This window comes from Chrysemys picta, chromosome 11 (assembly GCF_011386835.1).
Source record: "Chrysemys picta bellii isolate R12L10 chromosome 11, ASM1138683v2, whole genome shotgun sequence".
In the NCBI taxonomy this organism is placed as follows: domain Eukaryota; kingdom Metazoa; phylum Chordata; order Testudines; family Emydidae; genus Chrysemys; species Chrysemys picta.
The window spans coordinates 58,133,299-58,160,861 of NC_088801.1; the positions used below are offsets into that span (position 1 = coordinate 58,133,299).

Genomic DNA, 27,563 nt, shown 5'->3' on the forward strand with positions numbered 1-27,563 from the left:
AGTGATTGGTGAACTTTGTTTTACTTAACTTCTGATCAAACTGTAGCATAAAACTAGTGTATACTGTTAAACTGCTGCCATGTTTCATCCCAAGTTAGCTACATGTCAGAGATGAAATGACATCTGTATTGAAATTAATTCCAATTCTTAATGACAGCAGAAGCATTATTCTACATGCTGAAGCAGGTGTCTGACTAAAAGGAGGCTTTCAATGAGGATATGTGCAGAGCATTCCTGTTCTTATTTGTGTAAAAAGTGATTCCACAATTTGAAATTTAGATCAGAAGCCCCCTCTCCTACTGAAGTCTTCCTTCATGGCCATAAAATTTGTATAAACAAGATAGTGGAAAGGCCTCTGTCTCTGCTCATAGCAAATTAGCTTACTGAACTCAGCAGCACCTGGAGTGTGTGCCATATAAAGATTTAAGCATATTCCAATATTTTCAGAAGAACTAGTCTCTCTTGGTTATTATGCAATTCCATTTGTAAAACAGTAACAGAATGATACACTTCATCTTTTCACCACCTGTGTCCTCCGGGCTTTCTTCCTCCCTTTTACTCTCTGTACTTTCCTCTTCTTCCTGTTCCTTCACAAGGATAGCCTCCTTTACTCCATATTAAGTTTACTTGGAAAAAATAAAATCAGTAAAATACTCTTTTGTATGGGATGAAGAGTATTTACACAACAGACTGACACCCAAGGAAAGTTATCAGGTAAATTGGCATTAGCAGGATATTAATCTGAAATACAGTCCATTAGTGTTGACAGAGATATACTGCATATTAATTGTCCAATACTCCCCCCTTGCCACTCAGTATCTGCGCTCAGCATAGATCATCTAAGTCTGTAAAATGAATGACCATTTGCACTAAGAAACTGTATAGAAAGATCCACTACATACTGACACCTTAACAGAAGCAAATCTAAATATTAAACAAGAAAACCATGCTCAGGTTAAAAAATAGAATTGACACAAGGTGTACACATTCATCCAGAAACACAATATTTATTTAACATTGTATGTATATATATATATATATTCTGCATTGCAGACTGTTTTCCATTTTATACATCTCTATTTACAGTGATTTAAAATATTCTTTATTTTTTTAATCTCTGGCAAATATATACAAGGTCAACAGTAACTACATTTCACATTTCAACAACGATCAACAGCATTAACCAGTTTCAGTAAGACAGTTAAGATAATGGCTTACATGCACCAATAACATGATCTTCAATGTGTGTTATCTTCAGCTCTGTAAGAATGAAGATTTTTCACTGGTCCCAGGTTAAAGGACATCATGCAACAGAGACTGCATTTACTACCCATTCTGTTTAGTTTTTCACCAGCACTATATCCTGAATGTTTGGGATTGCATACCAACATGCAGGGTTACACACTGGTGAAAAAAGGGCATCTACACAATTCAAGCCCTTTTGCCAAACAGATTTGTCCACAGAAAGTAGGTTATTTGCTGCCTGTATTCCTTTTGTGACAATGATAAGATTACATAAAATGCCAAAGTAGTAAAAATCCTTCAAAAACCTTAGTTCAGAGAAACAAACCTTGTATGACAGAAACAGTAAGAAAATACTATCTCAATCCTTGCAGATTGTTTCATTTTGCTAGTCAAACTGACTGCAAATTCTATATTGTTACACGAACAGTAAGACTCAAAAGATTCATTGTAAAGTAGAGGAATTTATTACAAATTTAAAAAACACAGCATGGGGTACCTCAGTTTACTTATAGCAAATAAAAACTACCATAGTAAGTTCAAAATGTATTGTGTTAAGATGACCTAATTATTCAAAATCTTTACTAGCTTTTGCCTGGTGTCCTTGATATGGAAAAATGATTCCAGTTAAATGACTCTTAAGGTTATTTACTTTATTACATGGTTTCATTCCATAAATAACCAACTAGTAATGCCCTTGCCCAAAAGTATTTACTGTTTTCTTGCAGAAAAGTGCAATGTAATGTTTCCAAGTCATATTTGAACACACAAACATTTTGACCACTAGCAAACCCATGAATACTTTGCAAAGATAAGTAATTTATCCTGAGTGACTGCTAACTCATACTGACTGCAAATTAGAAGCCATGTACTTTTTGCTAGTAACATTTTTCATAAACAAAAAAATATGCAAGACTAGTGAATGGTCTGAACTGGAGGGAAAAATTTCAGTAACTTATTTTCTGTCACTCCTAAGTCCTATAATGTCAAGGAGAAGAAATTTAATTTACTTAGAGAAGCTACTATCAACCTGTTAAATTTCCTATTCAGTGCTGGAAAAGAGCAGGATCAATTGTCCTACACCTGAAATAAAGATACAGTGACAAAGCACCATAAAGGAGTCTAGTCTTATTGGAGGATACGTCTAAACTATTAGTTATCTGTGTTACAGACACAATATAGCTATTTGCTCATTTGAAGACATTTCAGTAATTAACTTGATTTTTCTAGAGCTGATTAATTTTTTTGTTTGGAAATTCAATTTTTTTGTTAAATGTAGTTTGACAGAAATATTCAGTCAAAATACAGGGGTCTTCTGCTCTATTCGTTCACACTTCACTGCTTGTAAACCTGTAATAGGAATTCATGACAAAATAATTAGTTGACAAAATCCTAGCTCAAAATGTAGTCCAGGATCTCAAAATAACTGTACAACTGTTTCCATCCATGTTTCCTCACAGGAATAGAAAAGCAATCCTTTACATTAGAAGGGACAATTTATTGAAGGATGGACCCCATTTTAATTACATTTGGTCCCTTAATGGTCTCTTTTGGTATACTGTCTCATGCATGTAGGACAGATAAAAAGGAATTTGCTTTTCTATACTATAGGGATCACACTAAATCTTGAAACAGGAACAGCAGTTTGCATCTAATTTAGTTAAATCTAGAATTAAACGGTCTGGCTTGGGATGGATTGTCCACTAATAAAAGTTAATTTCTCATCCAGATTGTATCTGAGGTTCTCTGTATTAGATTTCTAGGGATAACTACAAAATAAATGGAACTTATTCTTATCGCAGATACTGACCCTAGCCAACCCTCAGGTAAAATTTATTCATTATTTTAAGTGCCTACAGCTATTTTCTTGCTTCCTGTTTGCAAGCTGGGCTTAATAAGGTAGGATTTTAAAAAGCCATATTAAAAATATTAGCAATGGTCATATGAACATATATATGCCAGCCTTGCAAAATCTTATTCTCACACTCACTTGGGGTGTTTTGTTTTGATGTACCAGTGACGGATCAGTTTCCCCCACTCCTCTCCATTGTCTTCCATCAAAATGTAATAGGCTGGTATATATACTGGGCTCTCAGCTGATCTATTATGACAATTTTGAAAGAAGGGTTTTTATGTTCATTTATACTTCAGCCATAGAAAATATCTAAATAAACGTCCGGGTAATGCACAACCTTGATTATCCAAATGCCATAAGGAATAAATGAGGAGAAACAAGGGAATTTTCAAGAAGGCCCAGGTCCTAGAAACAAACACTAAGTTTAAAATACCAAACTAGATATCAAATATTGTATGGTCTGGTTTAAGATGAATACTCAGTGTATGTACACTACAGTGAATTTGCCCTTTTTATTTTACGTGTTTGGAATGGACTGGCACAGGTTACTTCTGGCTTTGCCCCTTGAGTTCTGCAATCGTTCCTGACTCAAGAAATAAAAATACATGTTCACTGTCCACATACAAACTACTCTCACAATGCCAATGGATACAATAAATATACCTAATGCACTTGATAGTAAGTTTAACATATTAAGGTAACATGTCTTAGACTTAGGCAATGCTAGATTGCAACACTTTAGGGTTTGTATGATTTAGAATTTAAAATATCAAGACTGTCTTTTTGTTCTGTTTGTACAGTGCATAATAAATAATAGCTTAGCTCATATTCTATTTATCACTTTTTTCCACAATTTAGGGGGACAGTATTTTGTACAACTTAATTTCAAAAATTTATTTTCTTGAAAAGTCAATTTGGTCATTTCCATCTTCAGATCGTTTTGATTTTAAAGAGCTTTTTATTTTTGATTTAAAAAAAAACAAACCGAAATTACCTATCAATCCATTTGTCTGAATTGTTTCCAGGTTTAAGAAAATTAAAACGCCTTAAATCTTAAAAGCAGGTAGCAACTGGCTTATCTGGAAGGACAAAAAAGTTTAAACTGTTGATTTAAAAATCGCCTCAGTGTAGAATAATCTGTTCCAAAATTAATCTTCAAAATATATTTGTGAACCTTTTATCATTATTTTGAATTTTTTTCCCTTTGAACTAAGCTTTAAAATTAATTACTAATTATCCAAAAAGTAAAGCAACCCACTTCATATTTGCCGCTATTTAGTAGTGGATCTTACCCCCATAATTTTCTAATATGTTTACATTTATATACAATACAGACACAACTGAGGCAATTGATTGACAACATGTGACAAATGTATGTACCTACTCACACACAAACCTCACATGGTGAGAAAAAGCTCTGCCCCAGTACATTCTACTATTCACAAAAGTAGTGCAAATAAAATATTTTGTCAGAAAACAATATTTTCACTATTCCAATCTCAAAGCAGATGATTTTAATTACCTTAAAAGCTAGTAAGAGAAATATGAGAATTTATTTGGAAATGTCAGATTTATGTATCTGAGACTATTATATTTGCAAACCATACAAATATCTGATATAATACATAACCGGTGTGATAAAATGTTCACTGCTACAGAATGGAAGGACAGGCTGTTCACACTCCTAAAAAAGCTTTTTCAAGGTCACATCACAAATCTGTATTTGAGATGTACAATAAGGTACAAAGTCTCTATATTCTGAAAACTAAACTAAATGGATGGATAGTAGAGTATTTAATCTTCACTTGCAACATTTGTTTAAACAGCTATTACTTGTCATCTTGCTGCCTGCATGAAAAATGGCTCAACAGCTCAACCAAAAAGCCACTTAAAATAGCTTAAAAGCTGATCAAAGATTTAATTAGCAGCCAATTATTTTATATTTCCTTAAATTATGAAGCCCCAGAAAAAAAAAAGAGTTACAAATGCCAGCATATTATTGTACATAGTTATGCTAAAATCAAGGGATAATACATCTATCCTTACTTAAATGTGTATCTACACCTAGCTACAGTACCCATGGTTCCCCACTTCAGAGTTGTGCATATATACTATCTCAAATAAGGAGGAATGTCGTATTCTGCATTCTGACCTCTTGTATACTGCAACTGTATTCAACTATTGCAAGGGTCTAAAACTAGTGCATGATGTTACATACCAAATGCATTATAATTACGGAGAGACAATAAAGTGAGGTAACGATAAAGAACTTAAGTCTAAATCTATGTCACATTATCAGAAACCTATTATTTTAATAGTTTTGTACTTAGTTTAACAGTAACATACAATACCCTCCAAAGTCAACTCTAATTATTCTTTGTTTGTATCCCAAGTATTTCCATTTCAATTAATGTCACAGTACTTTGAAGTTCACTGAAGCTCAGTACATCATATTTCACAACTACCTTGACATGGATTGATGGACACATCTAAAAGCATTAATGATATATAGCACTGACATGACACATTATAATGGCTGCTTCATTTGTGTTAATGGATGAGTCATTCCAGAACTCAGAGAGGTTATCAGTGAACGTCTGACACGAAGCACTCAAAGGATCCTTTGGACAAGTTATGGTATATCATGTCAGTCCATAGTGTGGAACATCTAGGGTGTTAATAGGGACAGAATTTGAACTCTATCAAAAAGCATATTATAGCAAAAGTAGTGTGCATATACACAAAAGCAGATTAACGAATACCTATAACAGATTTATAAAATATAACAAAAGGCACTCCACCAAAATAAGGACTAAATACCTGCAAAACTGGTTTTAAAAAAGTGACTAAATCTTAATTCAAATTTGAGCACCCACATTTGACTCCCCATTTGAAATCACAGGACTATTTCATTTTGCTGAACTGGTTTAACTGCATTTTGTAAAAGAAATGGATCATGATATGGAAATTTATTTGCTAAGTTTTAGCCTGATGCAAAATTTTTAAAAGAGTTATAAATCCCTTAGGTGAAAACTAACAATGGAAAATATAGAACCTCGATAGAGCTAACAAACATCACTATGTATTTTTTTGTATATACCTCTATTTTTATTATTATATATATATATACACATATATACATACATATATATATATACACATATATATATATATATATATATATATATACACACACACACACAAAATAAACACTTGAAAAAATATATTGGGATTCTTCCAAAACTAGCCTGACCGCCTGACTTACATTTCCACTCAAGAACTAATATAAAGGAATAATGTGGTCCTTATCAATTTGAAATTATATTTATCTTCAGTAATATTTCCTTTTTTTGGTTTAATCTGTTCCGAATACATCTCTACTCCTCTTTAAAAACATCAGACAAGCTTCTGCACAACCACAGCCATCATATTAAGTGTCTCCATTGCCAGTACTCTAGAAAATAAACTGACAAGTGTAGCCATCTCTTGCTAGGTTGTGAAGCATCACTATTTTTCACAGTACATATTTTTTAGGTCAACTTTACTCAAGGGCACTACCTCTTGGCTACTCCTGATTTTGTCTTTGTTCTGTCACTTTATGCATCCCTGACAGTCCTTGCAACTTAGCTGCAGTTTTTAACGAGAATATAAAGTTTTTTTTTTCCTTTTTCTTAACTGAATGTTGGTGTTTAAAGTGTTTAACTGACATTTTGGCATAATTCTGAATGCTGTTTAATGTTATCATTCCTCTTTGAATGTGAAATATGAAGATTAAGTGACCAAGTAACTCATTCAACCATAAAAATGTCTTCCTTTACCTGTTTAAACTAGAAGTTTGAAAGTCACTTTGGAAAAATGCTACTTGAAATGAGGGTGTTAAAAAGAGAAGAATAGAAAGCTCGAAATAATATTTTAACATTAAATAACCACTAGCAATGTAATGCCATTTTAGTTCTGAATTTCGTACAATCTTTATAAATCAAAAGATAGCCTGTTATTTGTAGCCATTTGTGTATATTTTTTCACAGTGAAAATTATAAAACAAAAGTGCCTACATAATGAAAAAATGTAACTCTAATCTGTTCCAGGGGTTAATGGCCTGTAAACTTCCAGGTCACAACAGAGAAGAGAGAAAAGACTGAGCTTCCTCTTTTCTCCTTAGTTATCCAAAGAAAGACACAGGCTAAAATATGATGAACATCCTCCTTTGTAATCAGAAATGTACTTTTAAAGTAGTGATCTCTAGCACAGGTACCAATTGCTGCCCATACATCAATCACATAGATTCAGGACTTGGCTCAATGGCATGAGTTCAGAGTTTTCTAGGAGATTGCCTGCCTCCGTCAGCAAAATGATCAGATAATATTTACAAAATGCAATGGATTGTAAATACAAAGGCAGAAGTGTGGTCCTTCTGGGAGAAAAGACTGAGTACCCCGTTATACCAACATTGTTTCTAGAAAGTGTTGCACATTGACGCTTCAGTGTTTCCAGCAAACCAGTATCTCAATCCCTGATGCATCTCCTTGGAGGATTATGTCTGGACTACAGATTTCTTAATCTATGCTGTGACTGAGCTAGGAACAGCTAAGAAAGCAGGAGAGGCTCCCTAACAGCCATGATACCACAGAATGCAGCCTGAGAATCCCTCTGTTTACCTGAAGATGCGCTTGTTTCAATTCAGTGATCATCACCTCACACAAAGAGAAGCAGAGCTAGTAGTTAATTATTTCTGGGAAAGTATCTCTCCTTCCCACTTTTGAATTATTTCAACAGGTTTGGCCTTTCCAAATTCCAGTGTGTAAGCGGAATGACCCTGTGTCCTGGAGGGGAAGACATATAACATAAAAATGGCTACAACGCCATAAGTAGTACACTGTGACCTTCGTTTTCTACTTACAGCCCTCTCTTTATCTGAGGGGCAACGACTTGGTAATAGGCATGTCTCCACTGTTCAACAGGAAGAGTTTCAGAAGAAGGAGAGTGGAGGTGAGGGTGGGGAAGGAAAAGAACAATTCTTATTTTAATGGAAAAGTGCATTGGTCAGCCAGGAGCAACAATGACATTCCCCTCCCTCAGAATTGATTGCACAAACTCAGAGAGGTCCAAAGTCACATTAGAATCTCTGAGGCACTCCTGGTTCTAAGAAAAATCATGATCCAGTAGTCTTTGCAGTACTGTAGACTGATAAAACTAACCCGTTTCTATTTCTTAACAAAGCAAAGCATCATCTCATAGGGATCACATTCACCATTTCCTCCAATATCACCAGTCTCACAGTGTTGAAATGGGACTGATCAGCCTACGATGGATTGCACATCACCCAAGGAGAAAGGAAGGTGTGGAAAAGGCATACAGTACATTTTATACTGCTTCACAACCATGTTCACAAGGGGTAGGGACTGGGGGTGAGGGGAGATTTATTGCTGTTTCATACAAAATACAGGATGATATCTAAACTGAATCAAATGAGATCACAATGGTCAGTATTTTCACACTGTGGGATGAAGGTTCTTGTTTTTGCCCAAGGATGAACTGTCTGTTGGTTAAAGAGGAAGAGGGGAGTCAAAGCTACACCTGGGATATCAGCTGCATATTGAAACTTGGGGATCGAGACTGCTTGGTAAGGGGAGCCCCTGGGGTAAGGAGATCTTTACCTTCCCCAGCTTGGCCTAGCCGGTCCTCCTGTAGACTGATAGTTGAAAACCGATTGGAATTGCCAGCTGCTAGATTAGTAACACCCTCAGTGCCAACCCCAACAATGGAAGCTGCTTGACCACCATTCACATAGTCAAATGATTTACTGGAGGAAGCACTGGCGGTCCGGATCAGGCTCAAGCTACTGGCTTTTGGTACCACCTGCCCAGCAGGCAAGCTGAGGTGTTTCTTTGTAGGTGTCATCTCAATTGTTTCTGCAGTAAGGTCGGTTGGTTGGTGCAGGTACTGCTTCCGAGCTACTGAATCTCGAGGGCTCTCATTGGATTTAGTGGCAGATGATGTTTCTTTATCCTTAGCTGAACGCCCACTTGCTGCTTTCCTTAAACTGCCCCTCTGGGATGTGGACGATAGAGGCTTGGTCCCAACTGGCTGGCTACTAAGGGAAGCTCCTGATGAAAATCCTTCGTCAGCATCATTGAAGTTCACGGATTCCTCTCTTCCATTTACACCCTCAGTATCTACAAAAACCCAACACAAATAAATCAGACCCAGAAACTAAACAGTCAAGTTACATGAAGTAGATGTGTACAGATGTAAACAAAACGTCACTAAAAACGAACTTCATTTTCTGATCCAAACACTTTTCCACTTGTTAACGGATTCCTGCAACCAAAAATCTTCCCTCTATACATAGTGGATAGTAACTTTAGTCAGCACCAAATTCCAGTACTCTACACTAGCAGCCTGATTTACCTCTCACTTGCCTGATTTTACACTGATGTAGCCTCATTCACTTCAAGGGAGTTATTCCTGATTTACATGTGTAAATACGAAAACTCAGACTCCATATGGTTTATTTATTCTCTGTTCCATTCATATGCACTGTGCCTGGTTCTCTCACACTTGTATAAATCTATTATGCTTTTGTTTACACAAGTGAGAGGAGAATCAGAGCCTCTTGTGTATGTACTTTTTATCTGGGTAAACCTCTCATCTGTATTATTTCATCACCTTCTGTAGAACTGATCAGCTCCAGCATTACTAGTAGAGGCACAGATAATTGTGAGCATCTGAACAACGCTGCTTGACTATCCAATCCATTAGCCAATTCACTCATCCTTTCAGCCTAGTTTGCTATTTTTATCCTGATTTAGGCCTGCATCCCGAGAGGTACTGAGTACAGTAAATGCAGCTCCTGCTGAAGTCAATGTGAGTTGCTGCAAGAGCTCAGCAACCTTTAGGAACAGGTCAGACCATTGGTCACCAATCGCCACCCCGCCTGCAGGTGTAGTAGATTTCAGCAGATGCTAACTGGCACATAATGTGACTAAACTTTCTCCTGGAGATAAACCCTAACTCCTAATTGTCATCTCTCCCTCAAACCCCAGTCCTCCTTGCACTTCCAGCAATTACGTGAAGCTGGCTTCCATCATATCACTTGTAACCTGGCTGCCTAAATATCTTCTATCTATAAAATACTTCTTTGTATATGGAATACAAGATTAAGCTGCAAAGTGCTGCACACTGTGGAAGAGACTTTGTGCTTCTGAACAGGACCTGCCTGTCAAACAGGAACCTATCACTCCAGGCCATGAATGGAGAACAGAGAATACCTAGAGGTGGCCTGTTTCCTAGGATGCAACCTGAAGTCTGGTTTTGAAAGTTGGGAGTTTAAAACCCAACTGTGAGGGTATGTCTACACTTCAATTAAAAACCCATGTCTGGCCCATGGGGCTCAGGCTCAGGGTCTGTTTAACTGGTATAGATGTTCGAGCTTGGGCTGGAGCCCAGACTCTAGGACCGGAGCCCAGGCTCTAGACCCTGCGAAGTGGCAGGGTCCCCATAACATCTAAACCAAAATTAAACAGACCCTTCTCCGGAGCCGAGTCAGCTGGCATAGGTCAGCTGCAGGTGTCTAACTGCAGTGTAGACATACCTTGAGTGTATTAAGTCAGTGACCTTTGGAAGTAAGTCTGACTTGACAGGGTGCAAAGGTGGATGAGCTCTGCTGGTTTACTGGCTGTATTTACTGGCAGCAGGTTCCTTTGCAAACTACTTCTAGTTTGTGGTTTTCATTTTGCTCCCTTATTTTCCATTACTAAGGAAACAGATGCATTTACTTCTTAAGTATTGCTTTCAGTCCTATACCATAAAAAGGATTGTACAAAAAATAGCAAGTATTTTCATAAAAAATGCAATTTTGTTTCAGGCCATTTTGAAACCCCAAGGAAATTCATAAAGTAGTTTTTACATCAAAACATGACAAAATATGCATTTCTCACGTATCTGAACAGGACTTTGAATTTCAAAAATTGTAGTTTTTGCATTTGAGTGAAAGTGAGCTCATTTTCATTCCAGCTGTCTTACTTTCAAGATTAAAAAAGCAAAATTTCACCTTTTTTTTTTAAAATAAGGCCTTCCATTTGTAAGAATTTCAGATTTCCCTGTGATAACTCTAAGTATGACTGCTTGCGGGAAACCCCAGGAAGTGTACATGTTTGACAGCTTCAACTGCTGCATTATTCCAGTGGCAGTTTGCTCACTCTGCTCTGGCACATACCAAAGAGATTATCTGAAGCTCATTAAATGGTGGCAAAAGGTTTATGAGCCTAACATACAGGAATGAACCTACCCTTCCACAGACTGTTGTCAGTGCACTGACAAAGGTACCAAGTTGTCTTTAAACTTTCGAGTTACACGGCAGCCTATTGAGGCCAGTACTTTGGCTCTTGGTGCTCCTTCACCACACAAAAATATCTAGCTTGGCTATGCATCATATTTCAGAAGCAGGAGCTGCACCAGGGTTTTTGCCGCCCTAGGTGGCAGCGCTCCTCCTCCGAGCATTCAGGGGTCCTGGGGTCTCGGCGGTGGCAGGAGTCCTTCTGCGCCGAGTCTTCGGGGCACTTTGGCAGAGTGAAGGACCCGCCGCTGAATTTCCGCCGAAGACCCAGAGCAGAAGGACCCCCCGCCACCAGATTTCTGCTGAGGGCGGCAAAATGCCGTCCCCCAAATCCTGCCTCCTTAGGCAACTGCCTAGGGTCGCCTAGTGGAAGCGCCGGCCCTATTCAGAAGCAGAAAGCAGAACAGCTTTACAGATGGGGTTTTTTGGGTCCCTTTCCCTTTTAGGAAACCCTTTTTGTTGAAGCTAAGATCACTGTTATTCCTGGTTTCAGCCTCGCAAGGGGGCACTCAGCCACTTTCTAACCTAAAGCCATTCTCAGTAGAGTACAATGCTGGTCTGCTTTATTATGTAATCCTCATAGGTTTACTCTAATATTCAACCTCCCATAACTGTAGGAAACTTCACAGTACTGCAATCTTCATACCTGGAAAAAACTTTAGCCTCAGGACAAGACAAGCATTTTAAACTCTAAGGGATATTTTCTAATTATTAAAATGCATTTACTACAACTTCCTGAATATATATTTAAAATGTGTTTTTTTCCTGTTTGATCAAATCAGTCCTTTAGAAATATAAAAGTGTTTGTCTTCTCATTTATTCACACAAATACTTCCCCACATTAAACAATGAGACATTTTATGAACAACCCACCACCACCGTCCTCAAAGGTGCTGGTTAAAGGATAATACAACCGAAATACCCTGAAAACAAAAGAAGCTTTTCCCATCAGACCCAGCATTTATATTCTTTTATACCATCATGCAAAGCTGAATGAAAGTGCATTGATTAGGAACCCCAGCAGCAGCTAACACCTCCTCTCTCAACCCTCCCTTATTCAAATGGATGATGTGTAACTTGCAGGGAGACACCCCTAAACAATATGGAAAAGCTTTATTTGAACACTGATGCAAACACTGTGAAGAAGCACCGAAGTGTTCATGAGAAAATAATCAGGGATGCTAAACAGATTATCCTACTTCAGAAAAAACACCATGAGACAGCAGAAAGAAATTGGAAAGGTAAAACTGTCAAGTATCCATTCAATTTAGAGAGGAGAATGAGAGGCTTGGTGCAAGCTTTTGGATGCTGCAACCATGCAGAGGCCCAGGCAGCACAGCAATGCTGAAGAATGAAGAAAACAGACAAACCAACATGCAGGAAAATCTCTCGCTAGTCAGATCCCAGATACTCAGGAAAGTTCTCATTGGAGTGAAGTCTTTCACCTTAGTAAAATACACCTTAAATATATACAGTTATCCCACTGGATGGTAGTTTTCCTCTAACACTACCCTCAAAGACAAATGAAAGGGAGAGTGCAGTTCAGTTCTCTATACCCCTTATTTGGAACAGAGAACTCAGAAAAAGTGGTAGGTTTCTTCTTTTCCAACAGAACAGTAACAATCAAAACAGCATCTTTTCCTGAACAGCCCCATAATTGACTAAAATCCTGGAAAGGAAAGGAGCTCGTGTGATATAAAAATGAGAGAGAAAATGACAAGTCAACCACACAGCTTTTGTCTTCAAGTTTCTCAACATTTTCTATAGGAATTAGTGCTTCTCTAAAGAATGCACTTTTAGTGTGACACAGAAGTCAATACGAAGTAGATCCAGCAGAAGTATTACATTTATTTTTGGATTTGTTCCATGTCAGCTTTCCCCCTACCATCATCTACTGGCCACAAATGATTGTGTATACCTACTGCTGCAACCCGACAGAAGAGTATCAACACACGTAACCCTTTTAAACACACATCCTTTCTGAGGCGTCACTAAGCCACCTCTCGGAAACCAGCAGAACATTCCATGTATTGGTTCCAAACACTAGTTTAAAAGGGGTATTTATTCTGTTTATCCTTCTCATAATTAGATGCATAAACAAACTTGAACAATGAAAGGGATTACTAGGGTTTACCAAGAAAGATCTTTCTCGTTTCACGCTGCTGTCAGGTAGGACATTGTCACTCAATTGAGGGTATTTGCAAATTTAAGTTTTCTGCAAAATTATCATCAATAAATTAACAAGGTACTATACATAACATAAAAATAATAATTTAAGTATTAGTAGTCAAATCTGCTTTAGCTCCATGGCCACTTTCCACCCCATAATATTACTGAATGGCAAAGTTTGTTCAATTTGAGCAAACAGGCAATTGTCAGCTTTCTATGTTCAGTTATCTGCTCAAATATTCTTCACTTTCATATCCAGGAAAACCATGCAAAGTGATGCAGACTCCAAAGGAACAAGTCAAACGACATGGATATTTTAATAACTCAAGTGTTAGAAAGGGGAGGCTACATTCTGGGCAACCATTTTTAATGAAGGTTCTCTGCAAAGCTGAGGCCTTCTCCATATCCTTCAGGACATGCACATGCAACCGTCAGTACAGTGGAATAAGACGAATCAGAACAAATGGAGTAAGGCTGGGGTAGGGCTCTTGTTTACTGAGCATGCTCAAACTCACTACGCACCAAGGAGCAGATTCTAAAACTTCAACAGCATCACGTTTTGTAAGTATCTTATTTTCCAAAGAAGTGGGATGTTGTGACCCTCATTCATTACGGGCTGATTCACTGCGGTGGGTTCCATGGTAACAATACATCAAATCTAGAAGAATCTCAGATTTTTGTTTCCACAAGGACACCCCGAAGGGTATGCAGTACATATGAAACAGTCTGCAAATACCTTCTCTGTTTCAGAGAAATTGTGACCTTTATAGCTGTTGGAAATGCCAAAGGAATGTTCACACAGAAAAGAAAACTTAAATTACAGAAACAGATTAGGAAGATCAGAGGACTCTTGGGAATACATTTTCAGCTAAAAGCCCAGGGAATTAAGCACACCACCACCACCAAGAGAAGTCATGAATCAAATTCACTGCATGAAAGCATACCTCTTACCAAGTACAGATGATAAGTTAATAGACTCACTAAAGGAAAATGAACCTGTATCAGACAACCCACAGAATACTACATGTGGCTGCAAGGGCAGCTGTTGCAAAATCCAACAGCATACACTAAGAGCACCTGTTTGTGAAGAAAAACAGTCACTGTTTTAAAGTGGCTGGAAACGTGACAACTTGATTCCATTTAGGGGATTGGTGTGGTTGTTTACAGCCAGTCCACTCACGCAGGCTAACAAGATGGTGACACTTTAGTGAATAGAAGTGTGGGGAATAAATATAAAAGAATTTATTCAAAGCAGAACACTGGGAATCTACATCTTAGGCAAACCCAACTTTAACAGTGACAGGAAATTCACTTTGGAATTTTGAAACATTGTTCCAATACTATCTTGTTAATCTAAAGTTGTAGTAAGATTCTTTTATACCCTAAAACGGGTTTTCTGAACTGGGCTCATGCTCATTTGGTGCAGTATTTTTCTTGCAAATATTAGAGTAAACATGCTCAGTAATAGGAAATTTCCAAGCAATCTCAATGCTCTTAGATGCTGCCCTTGCCTTTTCGTTAGCCATGCCAAGCTGCCTTTCACCACACAGATGCAAGCCCCAGGCCAGCCCACATGATAACAAAAGGTAGTACCTGACCTGGTGCTAGGCATATAGGGGATGTGTGTATTGCAAAGAGAAGCTAATACACCCTGGGATAGTGGAAACACGCACTAGAATGGAAAGAAGTTCTGCTTGGGGATAGGGAGCCAGGATCTTCCTCCGGCAACTGCCTCACTGACTTCTGCCTCCTCTCTGTCCTACCCTCTGTTGTGGCTGCTGTCAAGGTGGGCTCCGGTGAGCCATGCTCAGGGGTCCTGCGCACCAGCACCTCCCCCTCTTGCTCACGTTTGATCCCTAGGTCTGTGGAGCCGTGTTGGATCGGGGAGCCAGGAATGCTTGAGTCAGCCTCGTTTGAGAAGTCAAAGCCATCTGGGATTCAACACATAAAATTTTAGTGCTTTTCTATTCCTTTCTAGGCATTCCAATCCAGGCAGGGAAAAGAGAAGATTTATGTGGACATGGAAAAACAAAAGCACTATCCACACTTAGGGCTGGTCTACACTGCACTGTACAGTGGGTTATAGGAGGAGCAAATTGCACAGTGCACAACAATGGTATGCTCTAACTGCTCCATGTGAACACTGCTGGAGCAAACTAAAAGATACCTACGCTTTTGAAAGAGGAGTATGTTAAATGCAAACTTTATACCTTTTAGTTCATGCGAGCAGCTTCCACACAGGGCATTTTGGTGCACTCCGCAATTCACACCCTCATAATCCACACTGTATGCAGTGTAGACATAGCCTTACTTATATACACACACGAGTACATTTGTGTGCACACCACAGAAAGAGGCAGATGAACTATATTGTACGTGTGAGAGACTGGCAAGTGAACAAAACGATATCAGTGGTAAGAACAAACATGACTGAAAATCTGCAAAATGGTAACGTTTGTTTCTAGGCTTGGGCAACCTGACTTGACAGATCATGAAGCACTCCAATTCTTGATACATAAAAATAAACTGTAAAAGAAGGGACAGGGGTTTGAAACCAGGGATCAAGTTTTCCCTTTGCGATATTTTAAGTTCCCACTTTTTACTTTCAGCCATTTATGCAGCTTTTTCAATGGATGTTTTTATACATGCAGGAACACAAAGCTTTTAAATATGACAGTGATTTCTAAGCAAGCTTTTTGCCATACTTATACTGAAGGTGCACCTGACCACATCAAGAAAAAACTACCACCACATCTATTTTTCTTCCTTGCACAATTAAATATTATTCTTAGCAATACAAGTATCCATCAAGAAAAATAGGGGAGTGAAGGGGAATGAGATAAGTTACCCAAAAGTAGTTTAGGAATTTTTCTCGAAGAACAAATGGTCTGATTTAGAGGGACACAACTCAATCTCCCACAGACTTAAGTGGGATCAGTGGTTGCTCAGGACCACTGAAAAAGTCAAGCCAACAGATGGGAGGCAATGTGGTCTAACGGACGGAGTGTGGGACTGGGAACCAAGAACTCCCAAGATCTAATCGCACCTCGGCCATGCTACGCAACATGGAAAAGATACCTAACCTCTCAAGCTTCTCCATCCGTAAAAGGAGGGTAACATTTACTTACCTACCTCACAGGAGTACTGTGAGGTTTAAAGAGTTCATGGCCATGCAGTGCTCTGAAAGGATGTAAAGCGCTATATATTGTTACAAAATACTGCTGTTTGAAAAACAATTAAATGAAACTATTCTGCCAACATTCAGATTCAGAAGCTAATTGGTAACGATGGAGATGAACACAGTACAGTATGTTATTCGCGGCGCCATGGGACTGCTCACCTTCTCTCCTCCAGCGATGGCGGCGGATGGAAGCTGTCGTAATGGCAGTCCGAGAGATCCTGGGCACTGTAGGAGTAACCTCCACCTTCAGTACCTTCTGGCCTTCTTGCGACATATCAGGGGCATCAAAGGGCAACGAGTTCTTCATGGCATTCGCAACCTACGGTAACAGTAAAATCCTATGCAAATTCACCACCCTCAACTATACTAAGAGCAGTGCCAGATTTCATTGTCAGACTGGATGGGGAGACAAAGATTTGGCAACAGTATATCAGGCTGCCACACATAGACATGGCAGCGACTTCAGGACTTCATGTTTCATGACCACTGACAGGCTCATTGCAAAGCTGACATATCTGGACTATACAGGACTTCCTTCTCCCTAGGAAGGTTTGAGCTTCCCCATTCTTATTTTATTAAATGATCTATTTGTTTTGCTGCAGATTCACTGCACAAAAAGAGTGTGTTCCAACAGAGTCAAACTTCAAATGAAACCCAGTAGTACTATCCTTCAAGAATTAGGTCACAAACCATGTCAATGCAAACAGCACAAGTGCAATCAATGGCTACATGAATAAAAATAGTGTTACCTTCACAAAGGTCACATAATTAGCTCTCAATCTTCAACTACCCCTTTTTGTCAGTTTTCTACAAAATTTTAGAGAACTGCAGCATGACAATTAGAGAAGCTCCACAATAAGTTGTTCTCTACAATAAACGATAGGTACGAGAAGTGCTGATAAAGCTGGAACTCTATTTTTGCAGCTCTAAGAGAGAGCAACTGATCTCTTCCAGCTTTGAGACTTAACATACTATTGTAAACATAAAAGCAGCTGTAAAAATGGCATTATGGGGTTCCACATTTATTCTTTCAGTAACTTCCAGATGAAACTTCCCAGTTTACAAATTAGAAGATAGCCGTTCGAATAGCCAACTGCTAACAAACTAGGATATGAAAGTCAAGTTGGGGTTTTTGCAGCTTGTGCACCATCACCAGTATAATAAACTTGCAGTCAGAATTTGGTTCACACCTTTTTTGATAGATGAGAAAAACAGAATCCAGCTCATCATCTGTGGCGGTGTTGACTCTGCAATACTAATACACTAATAAAATAATAAATACTAATACTTTGCACTTACATATCTTAATTCAAGGATCTCAACATTTATTAAAACTTTCCCCTAACAAAGCAAGCTGATATTACTCAAAGGGAAGTGATAAGTTGAGTAACAAGGTATCATTTCCCTAGTTATTATTCTGCCTTTAATCTCACTCAGTCCCATCCTATATACAGCAACAATTGCTATTGTAAGTAGGACAAGCTTTTCTTCCCTCAATGCAGTTAACAGGCATTAAGAAGAACAATGCTATGTAGTCACCCAACTGTTTTTTTCTTGGATCATTTAAAGTCATCAGTGATTTATCAAAAGTCGAAACTGCAGAGACAGAAGTATTTTAAAGACTGAAGTTTGTATTGGGATGTATAACAGAGCTGCAAGACATGGCCCTTTTTAAATCAAGTAATTTATTTGGTTGCTCATGGCAAAGACATGCAAACATCAGTGAAATATATTTTTAAATTGACAAAACAAAACCCAGAGATGGATAGTCCTATGTCAGTTCAACTGAAATCCAGATTAACTGAGGGCAGGTCTTCACTACAGACGGGATCAACACTCTAAGATCAATCCACTGGCGGTCGATTTAGGGGGGTCTAGTAAAGACCCGCCAAATCGACAGCAGATTGCTCTCCAGTCGACCCCTGTACTCTACCCCTCCCTCCCCCGACACGACAGCAGATTTTCTCCTGTCGACCCCCCACAGTGTAGACCCTGCGGTAACTTGACCTAAGGTATGTCGACTCCAGCTACGTTATTCACATAGCTAGAGTTGCGTAGCATAGGTCAATTTACCACGGTAGTGCAGACATAGCCTGAGTATACACCTTTAACAAGAGGCTCTACTGTGACATAGAGGCTCATTGCTACCAACTGGCAAAGGGTTCATGACGGTCAGCAACTCCTACTAGGCCTGACAAACTCACTACACCTAACACATTGCTTTCATAGTATTTATCCATAAATAGTGTCCTGTAAAGTATCAAATGAAAGCTGGTCATTATATTGTTGAGAAATATATGTACTGTACTGACATTTAAAAAGTTTTGTTTAGATACTGTAGTATCTAAAGTCTTTAACCAGGCACAGCTGACAAACAGGTTTCTTCCAGAGAGGAGATAAGATGTATCTCTCTGTCAAATGTAAATTGAGCATTGAAAGCCAAATCTGAATACCGTGAAACAGGCAGATGGAAAGATGCTGGAGACTAGAACCCACAGGGGGTTGTCTTGTCTCTGGGGTGCAAAGACAATGGACTTTGGGGTATAAGAGGGAAGCACAGGGACCACTCTTTTATTCTGCGCTTGAGGGGGTAACCAGGCAGTGCGCTTATGCCCATGAAAACAAGATTTCAAACAACCTTGGCTGAAATGATGTAAGGAAGTTCTTAGATGAGAAATTGCTTTAGACAAGGTTAGCTTGTTATAGTTCAGTCTAAGTCTTCCAGAAGTGTGTTATAATTTTGTTTTATTTGTAACCTGTTATTCTTGTTACCTTTTCTCACGATCTCTTAAAATCTTTACCTCTGTTACTAAACTTATACAGTAGAACCTCAACGTTATGATCGCCTTGGGAATGAAGGTTGTTCATAACGCTGAACAAAACATTATGGTTGTTCTTTCAAAAGTTTACACATGAACATTGATGTAATACAGCTTTGAAACTTTACTATGCAGAAGAAAAGTGCTGCTTTTAACCATCTTAATTTAAATGAGACAAGCACAGAAACAGTTCCCTTGTCAATTTTTTTAAACTTGCCCTTTATTTTTTTTAGTAGTTTACGTTTAACACAGTGTTGTACAGTGTTTGCTTCTCTCCCCCCCCCCTCCCCCCCCGACTCTGCTGCCTGATTGCACTCTTCCGGTTCCAAATTAGGAGTGTGGTTGACCGGTCAGTTTGTCACTCCGGTGTTTGTAACTGAGGTTCTACTGTACTTGCTTTCACAATAAACAGGATTACAGTGCTGTGTTATCTTGGAACAGATAGTAATTTGAATCAAACAGGCTGGTGCGTTTATACTATTTCCTTGGGAGTAGGGAACCTGGTAATTGCTGCGAGTGTCAAGTGACAGGGGCTGGATTCTAGAGGGGGATGCTTTTGGAGTGGCTCAGGGGCTGGGGTCCAAGAGTTGTTAAATTGTAAGGCAAAGGAGCGGCTGGTAGAGCCCTGGGGTGATTGCTTGAATGGTTGAAAGGCTGGTGGCATCTGGGAGCTGATACCTCACTACCACAAGAAAGACTCCGTCTTGTCTGAGGCAAAGGGTTAACAAGGTGACTTGTAGTCCTGGGCACCCCAAGAAAGTGTCATATTTACTTTTCTGTTAACATGTTCTTTTAGTCCATACTCTATACTAGGGGTAGGCAACCTATGGCACGCATGCCAAAGGCAGCACGGGAGCTGATTTTCAGTGGCACTCACACTGCCCGGGTCCTGGCCACCAGTCTGGGGGTCTCTGCATTTTAATTTAATTTTAAATGACGCTTCTTAAACATTTTAAAAACCTTATTTACTTTACATACAACAATAGTTTCGTTATATAATATAGACTTATAGAAAGAGACCTTCTAAAAACGTTAAAATGTATTACTGGCACGTGAAACCTTAAATTAGAGTGAATAAATGAAGACTCAGCACACCACTTCTGAAAGGTCACTGACCCCTGCTCTATACCTTTAGTCTCTTCTATACTGAAGAGAAACACAGGAAAATGCATTGTTTAAACTGTGAGACATCCTTTGTCTAAATTCCTGTGGTTGTATCAAATATTTTGTACATAGTTATGAATAAATATTCCTTTGGGAAGGAGTTCTACCCAAGGAAGGGAGGGTAAGTAGTGGCTGTGATATCTGAACTATGTGTCTTGTTTAACAATATTAATTTTAAACTGTAATCCCATTGTTCCCCATGATTGGGGAAATTCTGGTAGAGGGTAATCTCTCCTCCCAGTTTATTGGCACAGCATAAAATTCTCTATAGTGCCCACAAAAGGTCTAAGGAAAAATAAGTCAGTTGGATAGTCATCTGCCCTTTGGAAAAGTGTAACAGTTTATCTTGGAAAACTCACGAGAGAAAAGAAAGGAGAATTTTACACAATGTATGTGGATGTTCTCAGGAACAAGCAGAGTAATACTGTGTAATGTTTACAAGCTTCTCCTCTTTCTTTCTTTTTTTTTTTTTTAAATTATTACAGTTGTCCACGCTGCCATTCTTTCATCACCCAGGCATGTAACCTGGGGGTTATTTTTAACTCGTCCCCCTTCGTTGCCGCACACATGCAGGCCATTTCCAAATCCTGCTACTTCTTCCTTTTCAGCATCTCCAAAATTCATCCTTTTCTCCATCCTTAGAGACAAATCTCTCATTACATTCTGTCTTGATTACTGCAACAATCTCCTCTGGCTCCAAACACACACCCTGACCCACTTCAGTCCATACAAACCTGATCTTTGCCTGTTGTTTTGATCATGTAACACGCCGTTTCGAATCTCTCCATTGGCTTCCCATCTGACATAACAAATTTTAAGATTCTTCACACCTTCAGAGTTGTACATAACTCTGTCCCTCCCCGCTTATCCTTCCTTGTCAAACTTTGTTTGGTCTCACCCCCCCACACCCTTTTTGTTCCGCTATTGCTCCCAAACCTCATCCATTTGATTTGTGAGCATCTCTCACAATCCCCTTCCATGCATTCCCTGATGCATAGTACAATCTCCCTGCATTTGTCTGCAGGGTCATCCTTAGGGGGTGCGGGGTCCGGGACAAATCAGCCCCCCCCCGGTGGCGCGCAGGGCCAGGAGCCCGGGAGTGCTGCAGCACCCCACCCCACCCCCGCACTCCTAGTTCCTGCACCTATGTCTTCCGGTACTGACTGCTGTGGCCAATCGCACCAGGCTGCAGGGCCCCCCAAAGAGCGGGGCCTGGAGTGGTCGCCCTGATTCGCCCTACCCAAGGGATGGCTCTGTTCATCTGCGCCCTGCTCATATTCCCTCTTAAAAACTCCTGCTGTGCTGCTTATTGCAAATCAAGCTGAAATGGATATAACATGTACATTGTTTATCTCCTTCCCTGATCTCAGTCTGTTTACGTTGTCAGTACCTAGGAACGGGGCAGTGCTCAGTCAGAACTAATGAAAAATCTCAGTGCAACAGCAGCTCCAGAAAAATATGAACCCTAAGTGTGGAAGACTGACTGACAAGCACTTTCAACCCAGATTGTACGGCTAAGGGGAAAAGGGCGGGGGAGAAATCATGCAAGAAAAATAGACCTCGTCCAGCAGGAAAAACTTGCTAAAAAGTCCACTTGCATCAGTCCCAGCTCCTCCTGAGAAAAAGGTGATGCAAAAAGATGCAGTGCCTAACTTTAAGCACTGAAATAGGCCTCCAAGGAAGATTGCGGAATCCCCACATCATTGAGCTTGAAGAACAGGTTAGACCAAACACCTGTCAAGTATAATCTAGGTTTACTTGTTCCTGCTTCAGCACAGGGGCCTGGATGCATGATGACCTCTTGAGATCCCTTCCAGCCCACATTTCTATGATACTATCCTGTCTTACTGCCTTATCATCCCAAACCAGGCCCATTAAGGCCACGGTTGGTGATCCCAACCTGAAAGGCCCGAAGACACTTCATGGAGGAAGCAGCATTCTGTCTCTGCGAACAGAGCTTGCAACTATCAGTGACAAAGAACAGGCCACAGGCCAGAAACATCCATCCTTTCCCAGGAGGAATATATGCTCAGCCAAAGTTAGTCAAGTAAAAGAAGCTGGGGCATCAAGCAGTGACGGTATGGGATGCATCTCAATCAAATTAACAGGTCAGTGGGCATAGTGATGCTTGTCTCTTGCTTACAATCAACTATTTTGCCCAACACACTTTATCTGAGGGTGTATGCTTACTAGGGTAGCCTGGATATCTTGTTTTGAACTAAAGATTGGGAGTTCCTTTTGAAGCATTGTGCAGAGGACCTGAACTGGTATAGGGCAGATGCTTGATGGAATGATAGAGAGGCACTCTTTAGTCCACAGTAGCTGGGCAGGAATATTGCATCTTTTTGCTTAACTTCCCACTGTGGAAGCCCCTCCCACAAAGTTTTCTTTGCTGTGAGACTGGCACAGGACATTTGGTTGCAGCAACTTAGGGTATGTCTACACTTACCTCTGGAGCGATCGATCCAGCAGGGGTCGATTTATCGTATCTAGTGAAGACACGATAAATCGACCACCGAGCACTCTCCCATCGAGTCCGGTACTCCACCGGAATGAGAAGCATAGACAGAGTTGACAGGGGAGTGTAAGCAGTCGACCTACTGCAGTGAAGACACCGCGGTAAGTAGATCTAAGTACGGCGACTTCAGCGATGTTATTCACGTAGCTGAAGTTGCGTAACTTAGATCGATCCCCTTGCAGTATAGACCAGGGCTCAGTTTTTCTTCCTGGACTAAGTTATTTTTCTTGCATTATTTTTCCACCTCTGGTACAGCCCCTGGGCAACATTAAAGGTGCTTGCTGGCACTCAGTCATTTACCCTTCAATTGTTTTGTAGCTTACTGAGGCTGCTATTTCGGTCATGTTTTCTATTTAGAGGAACACAAAGGGACATAATCTTGTTTGTACAGGAGCACTGATACACTACATGGAGTTTTCTGAGAAGAACCACCAAATACAGTGGGTTGTGATGTTGCTCTTTTTAATGTAGACCAATAACATTTCCCCAACTATGCAAATGCCCTGGTACAAATGTCTAAAAAAATTAACTTTCACTCCTGCATGGACTTCAGATAATTTGCTGTTGTCTTTACATATGCCAGAGGGGGGTGGGATTGAAAATCATGTGGGAGACTAAATGAAGTACTTCACTGAGTGACAGCAATTGCTTTAAATGTTATTTTAAACATTGTTTTATATTGCTGCTAGATTGCATGTGACTTTCTGGAAAATTTAAACAAAATTTAAACAAAGAATTGTTTGTTAAAGAACCCGAAGGATCAACTGCCTTAATATGGAGAAAGACAAGGGACATGCAATCCATCTGTCCTAGAACTTAACTACAATTTTTGTAAAACATGCTTAGAAAAAGGCAGGGCTTCCTGAAGTGTCCTTTGATAGTTGCAAAAAGGCAGGCTGGGGAGGACAAGCAAATGACCAGAGAAGGAAAAAAAGGAAGTAGTAAAGAGCAGGGAGGAGGTAAGAGACAAGGCTATAACAATCACTAACTGTCGACAGAAACTACCAAATAGCTTGTTCAAGAAGAGAAGAGGGAGAAAACACTGTTAACATTGTAAAAATAAAGATAACCTAGAAGGATTTACAATCACTCAGAAGATTTTTTTTTTTTTAGCTGATTGTTCAGTTTTAATCAGGACTAAAAGCTGTTACACCATCAACTGAATTCAAATACAGATCCACCTACATGCTTTTGTACTGTAGCATATTCTCATAGATGCCCACTTCCTCAGGTTCAATATTTAATTTAAACTTCCAATCTAATGGTGCAATGAGTCATTTCCTAAACGAAATTGCTGTTCTAATAATTCACTGGATAAGATGTATTTAAAATGCTTCACTCAGAAAGCACAAAACTAATTGTCCTAGCCAATATTAATTCATCATGAGAACAGTTTTATCAGACTTATTGGAGAAGTGCAGAATTTATCTTGGGATTGGCCTTTGGATCTTTCCCATTCAGTTCTTCTCTGCAAACAGGCCACTACTCTAAGTTATGGGGAAAAATAATATGTAGAGTTATCAAATTGATTTACTGTGTGTTAGTCCAGAAGACCACCACCAAAGCCATTGCCCACATTAATTCCCGATCCAAAAGCGGTGCAAGGTGCCAAAGACAGCAACAGTCATGTTTCTACCTTCTGCTGATTTTGTTTCCTTACCTGGAATCTCCCTCCCCCCTCCTCCCCACCACCACCAGAAAGAAAAAATATTTAATTCCTCCTCTCTATTTGTCTCTCTTCTTCCCCTCAATCACCTCCACCTTTGTCTGTCTCTCTCGTTGTTCCTCTTCTTTCTCGGTCTCCTTTTTTATTTCTCTCCTTTCATCTTTTAGGGTCAGGCTAGAAACTGCAGTAGATTTTTTTTTTAAAAAGTTATATTCTTAGAGAAAAATGTCTTATCTGGAGGGCTGGCTGCAGAATGGAATGGAATGGATTAAGACTGGGCGACAGTCAGTTTAAGACTGCAGATAGCTCTGTTGATGAAGTTCGTCTGACAAAGTTCAGCACTATTCCATTTCTGCTCCTATCACCAAGAATACTGTGGATGGAGTCAGTTGAACAAATTCTAAACCCCGATTAACCACAGGTGAGCAGAATACCAATTTGTTCACCACCAATGTCATGTGATATCAGATAATTACTTAATTTGACCCCTTTGGGTATGTCTACAGTGCAATAAATGACACGTGGCACAGCCTCAGCGGGGCCAGGTCAGCTGACTTGGGCTCACGGGGCTCACGTTGCAGGGCTATAACATTGCAGTATTGCTGTCCAGGCCTGGGCTCCAGCCCGAGATGGAATGTCCACACTACAACTCTACAACTTGAGCCCTGCAAACCTGCGTCACCTGACCCAGGCTCTGAGACTCAGTGCCAGACATTTTTTATCGCAATATAGACATATCCTAGGAGTTATCTTTGTGTAGCTCTTGCTACAAGAGTGTATGTATTTTAAACTAGAACATTATATTAGGAAATCCTGTTTCCTAGCACCAAGGAGTTATTATAAGCGCTAAGTACCAGAGCTTAACACTTAAGCAAAAGCGCGTGATGTGAATAGTAGCTGTGTTAAAATACCAAGCATCAGACTACAAATAAAATTCTGGTTAGAATGTAGTAAATGGTTGTAACTGCTAAATGCACCTTTTAAAAGCAATCCATTTTATCAGCACATTCATATGCTTTTTAAATCAAATAAAATGATTTCAATGGCCTCTTCCTTACCAGCAGTGGCTGAGAGTAAAGTTCAAGCTGTGCTCTGTAAATTATGTCATCCAATACCTCCTGGCCAAGACCCCACTGTCCATTATATCTACAAAACAAAACAACAAAACAAAACAAACAAGACATTTATTATTCAGTACTTTTTGAACCCAAACCCTTCTCTTTGTATCTACAAAACATACACTAACAAAGCTTAAAGGAATAGATGGAGCACCTCAGTTATTATTCTAATTTATATTACAACTAATTGTTCCCTCCCATCTCCCAGCCAGAAGGATGTTATCATGGTAAGGATCACAGTAAAGAAGGGTGGAGGGGCACCATTCGAAAATTACATTACTTGGTATAATTGTTTTGGATTCATGTGTTTAGGCTAACCTAGTGGCTTCATGTCACACTGCCATTCCAGGGGACCCAGGTTTACAGTTACCTGGAAGCTTGCAAACATTACACTGGTGAAGAGAAGGGATACTGTGGAAGTGACATCCCTGGGAAAGAAGAGGAAGCAAGGAGCACCACTCTTCAGCACCCAGCGCTGGTAACTGAATGCTGATAAAGGCATTCCCAAAATATCAGCTGGCCAAGATCGCAAGTCAAAGGAAAATAAGGGAGATAAAGCAGTTGATCCTCAAATGAAGTAGTGGCTTAATTCATGTTTTCATGCATAAAGACAGAGAGAAAAAAGGGTATTTTAATTCACTAGAAGCCATCCAGCTTTTCTTCTTCCAAACTCCACCTACTTACATGGCATAATAGACACCTGTGAGCAGTTGCACCATGAAGTCAGGATCTAGTACCACTCTGTTACAGAATTCTTTCCAGCGTTTCTCATGCTGCCGAGGAAATCCACTCACGCAAAGCCTGGCAAAACATAATACAGAATCAAAACTCTGACCTCATGAACACTTTAAGAAAACTTGCTTTACATCCATTAAATGTGATACACTCAGGTGATAAGCTCTGATTATTCTGCCAAACATTAACTGTTCAGTTTCTTGCTGCAAAGTCTCAAGTCAGCTCTTGATGCTTTTAGCAAGTATCTTCACAGCAGAGCCTTGAAACATCGGCCATAATTCCAGTAGTCTGACTCCAAACACACTTATTCACAATAGCTTGGGTGAAATCACCAATCAGCTAGTTTTGAGTGTGGGAGACAGAACTTTCTCAGAAGCTAGCCAGAAGATGTGAGAACAACAGTGAATGTGCCTCAGATAGAATGTTTAGTTTAATGCTACAGAACAGAGAGCTTATCTCCTCTGTAACATACTGTTACATATTAATAGGTGAGTGTTTCATTTCAAAAAATAAACTGGGGAAAACAAAGTTGCTTTCTTTATGAAAAGAACTATTATTTCAAATGGCATCTTTTTATATTGCCAGCTCCTTGGAGCAGAGGCTTTGCCTTCCCCACATCCAGTTCAGGGCCGGTGCAATGATATTTTGCTAGGCGAAGCTTTCACCTTGCAGCCCCTTCCCCCGCACATTGGTTCATTGAGGGGCAAATCCCAACGAGCCTTTATAGACCCCATGGGCCAGTCGTGCCCAGAGGCTAC

The 27,563-nt window shown here is 39.6% G+C and overlaps 2 protein-coding genes across 24 annotated transcripts in view; both read right to left on the minus strand.

The window, feature by feature from the left end:
* Window positions 1-27,563, minus strand: part of LOC135974151 (serine/arginine repetitive matrix protein 2-like) — a 994,828-nt gene that overhangs the window by 487,120 nt on the left and 480,145 nt on the right. The window lies entirely within an intron of this gene.
* Window positions 6,359-27,563, minus strand: part of HYCC2 (hyccin PI4KA lipid kinase complex subunit 2) — a 91,120-nt gene continuing 69,915 nt past the window's right edge. For 17 of the 23 annotated variants that reach the window (XM_065562064.1, XM_042851717.2, XM_065562054.1 and 14 more), the window contains 5 exons: window positions 26,755-26,871; window positions 26,011-26,098; window positions 16,945-17,104; window positions 15,278-15,535; window positions 6,359-9,273 (listed from right to left, as the gene is read on the minus strand). In XM_065562064.1, the coding sequence (XP_065418136.1) occupies window positions 8,669-9,273; window positions 15,278-15,535; window positions 16,945-17,104; window positions 26,011-26,098; window positions 26,755-26,871 (1,228 nt within the window). In that variant the 3' untranslated portion in view covers window positions 6,359-8,668. The remainder of the gene's footprint in view (window positions 9,274-15,277; window positions 15,536-16,944; window positions 17,105-26,010; window positions 26,099-26,754; window positions 26,872-27,563) is intronic. The other 6 variants (XM_065562066.1, XM_065562067.1, XM_065562070.1 and 3 more) reach the window with 2 other exon arrangements.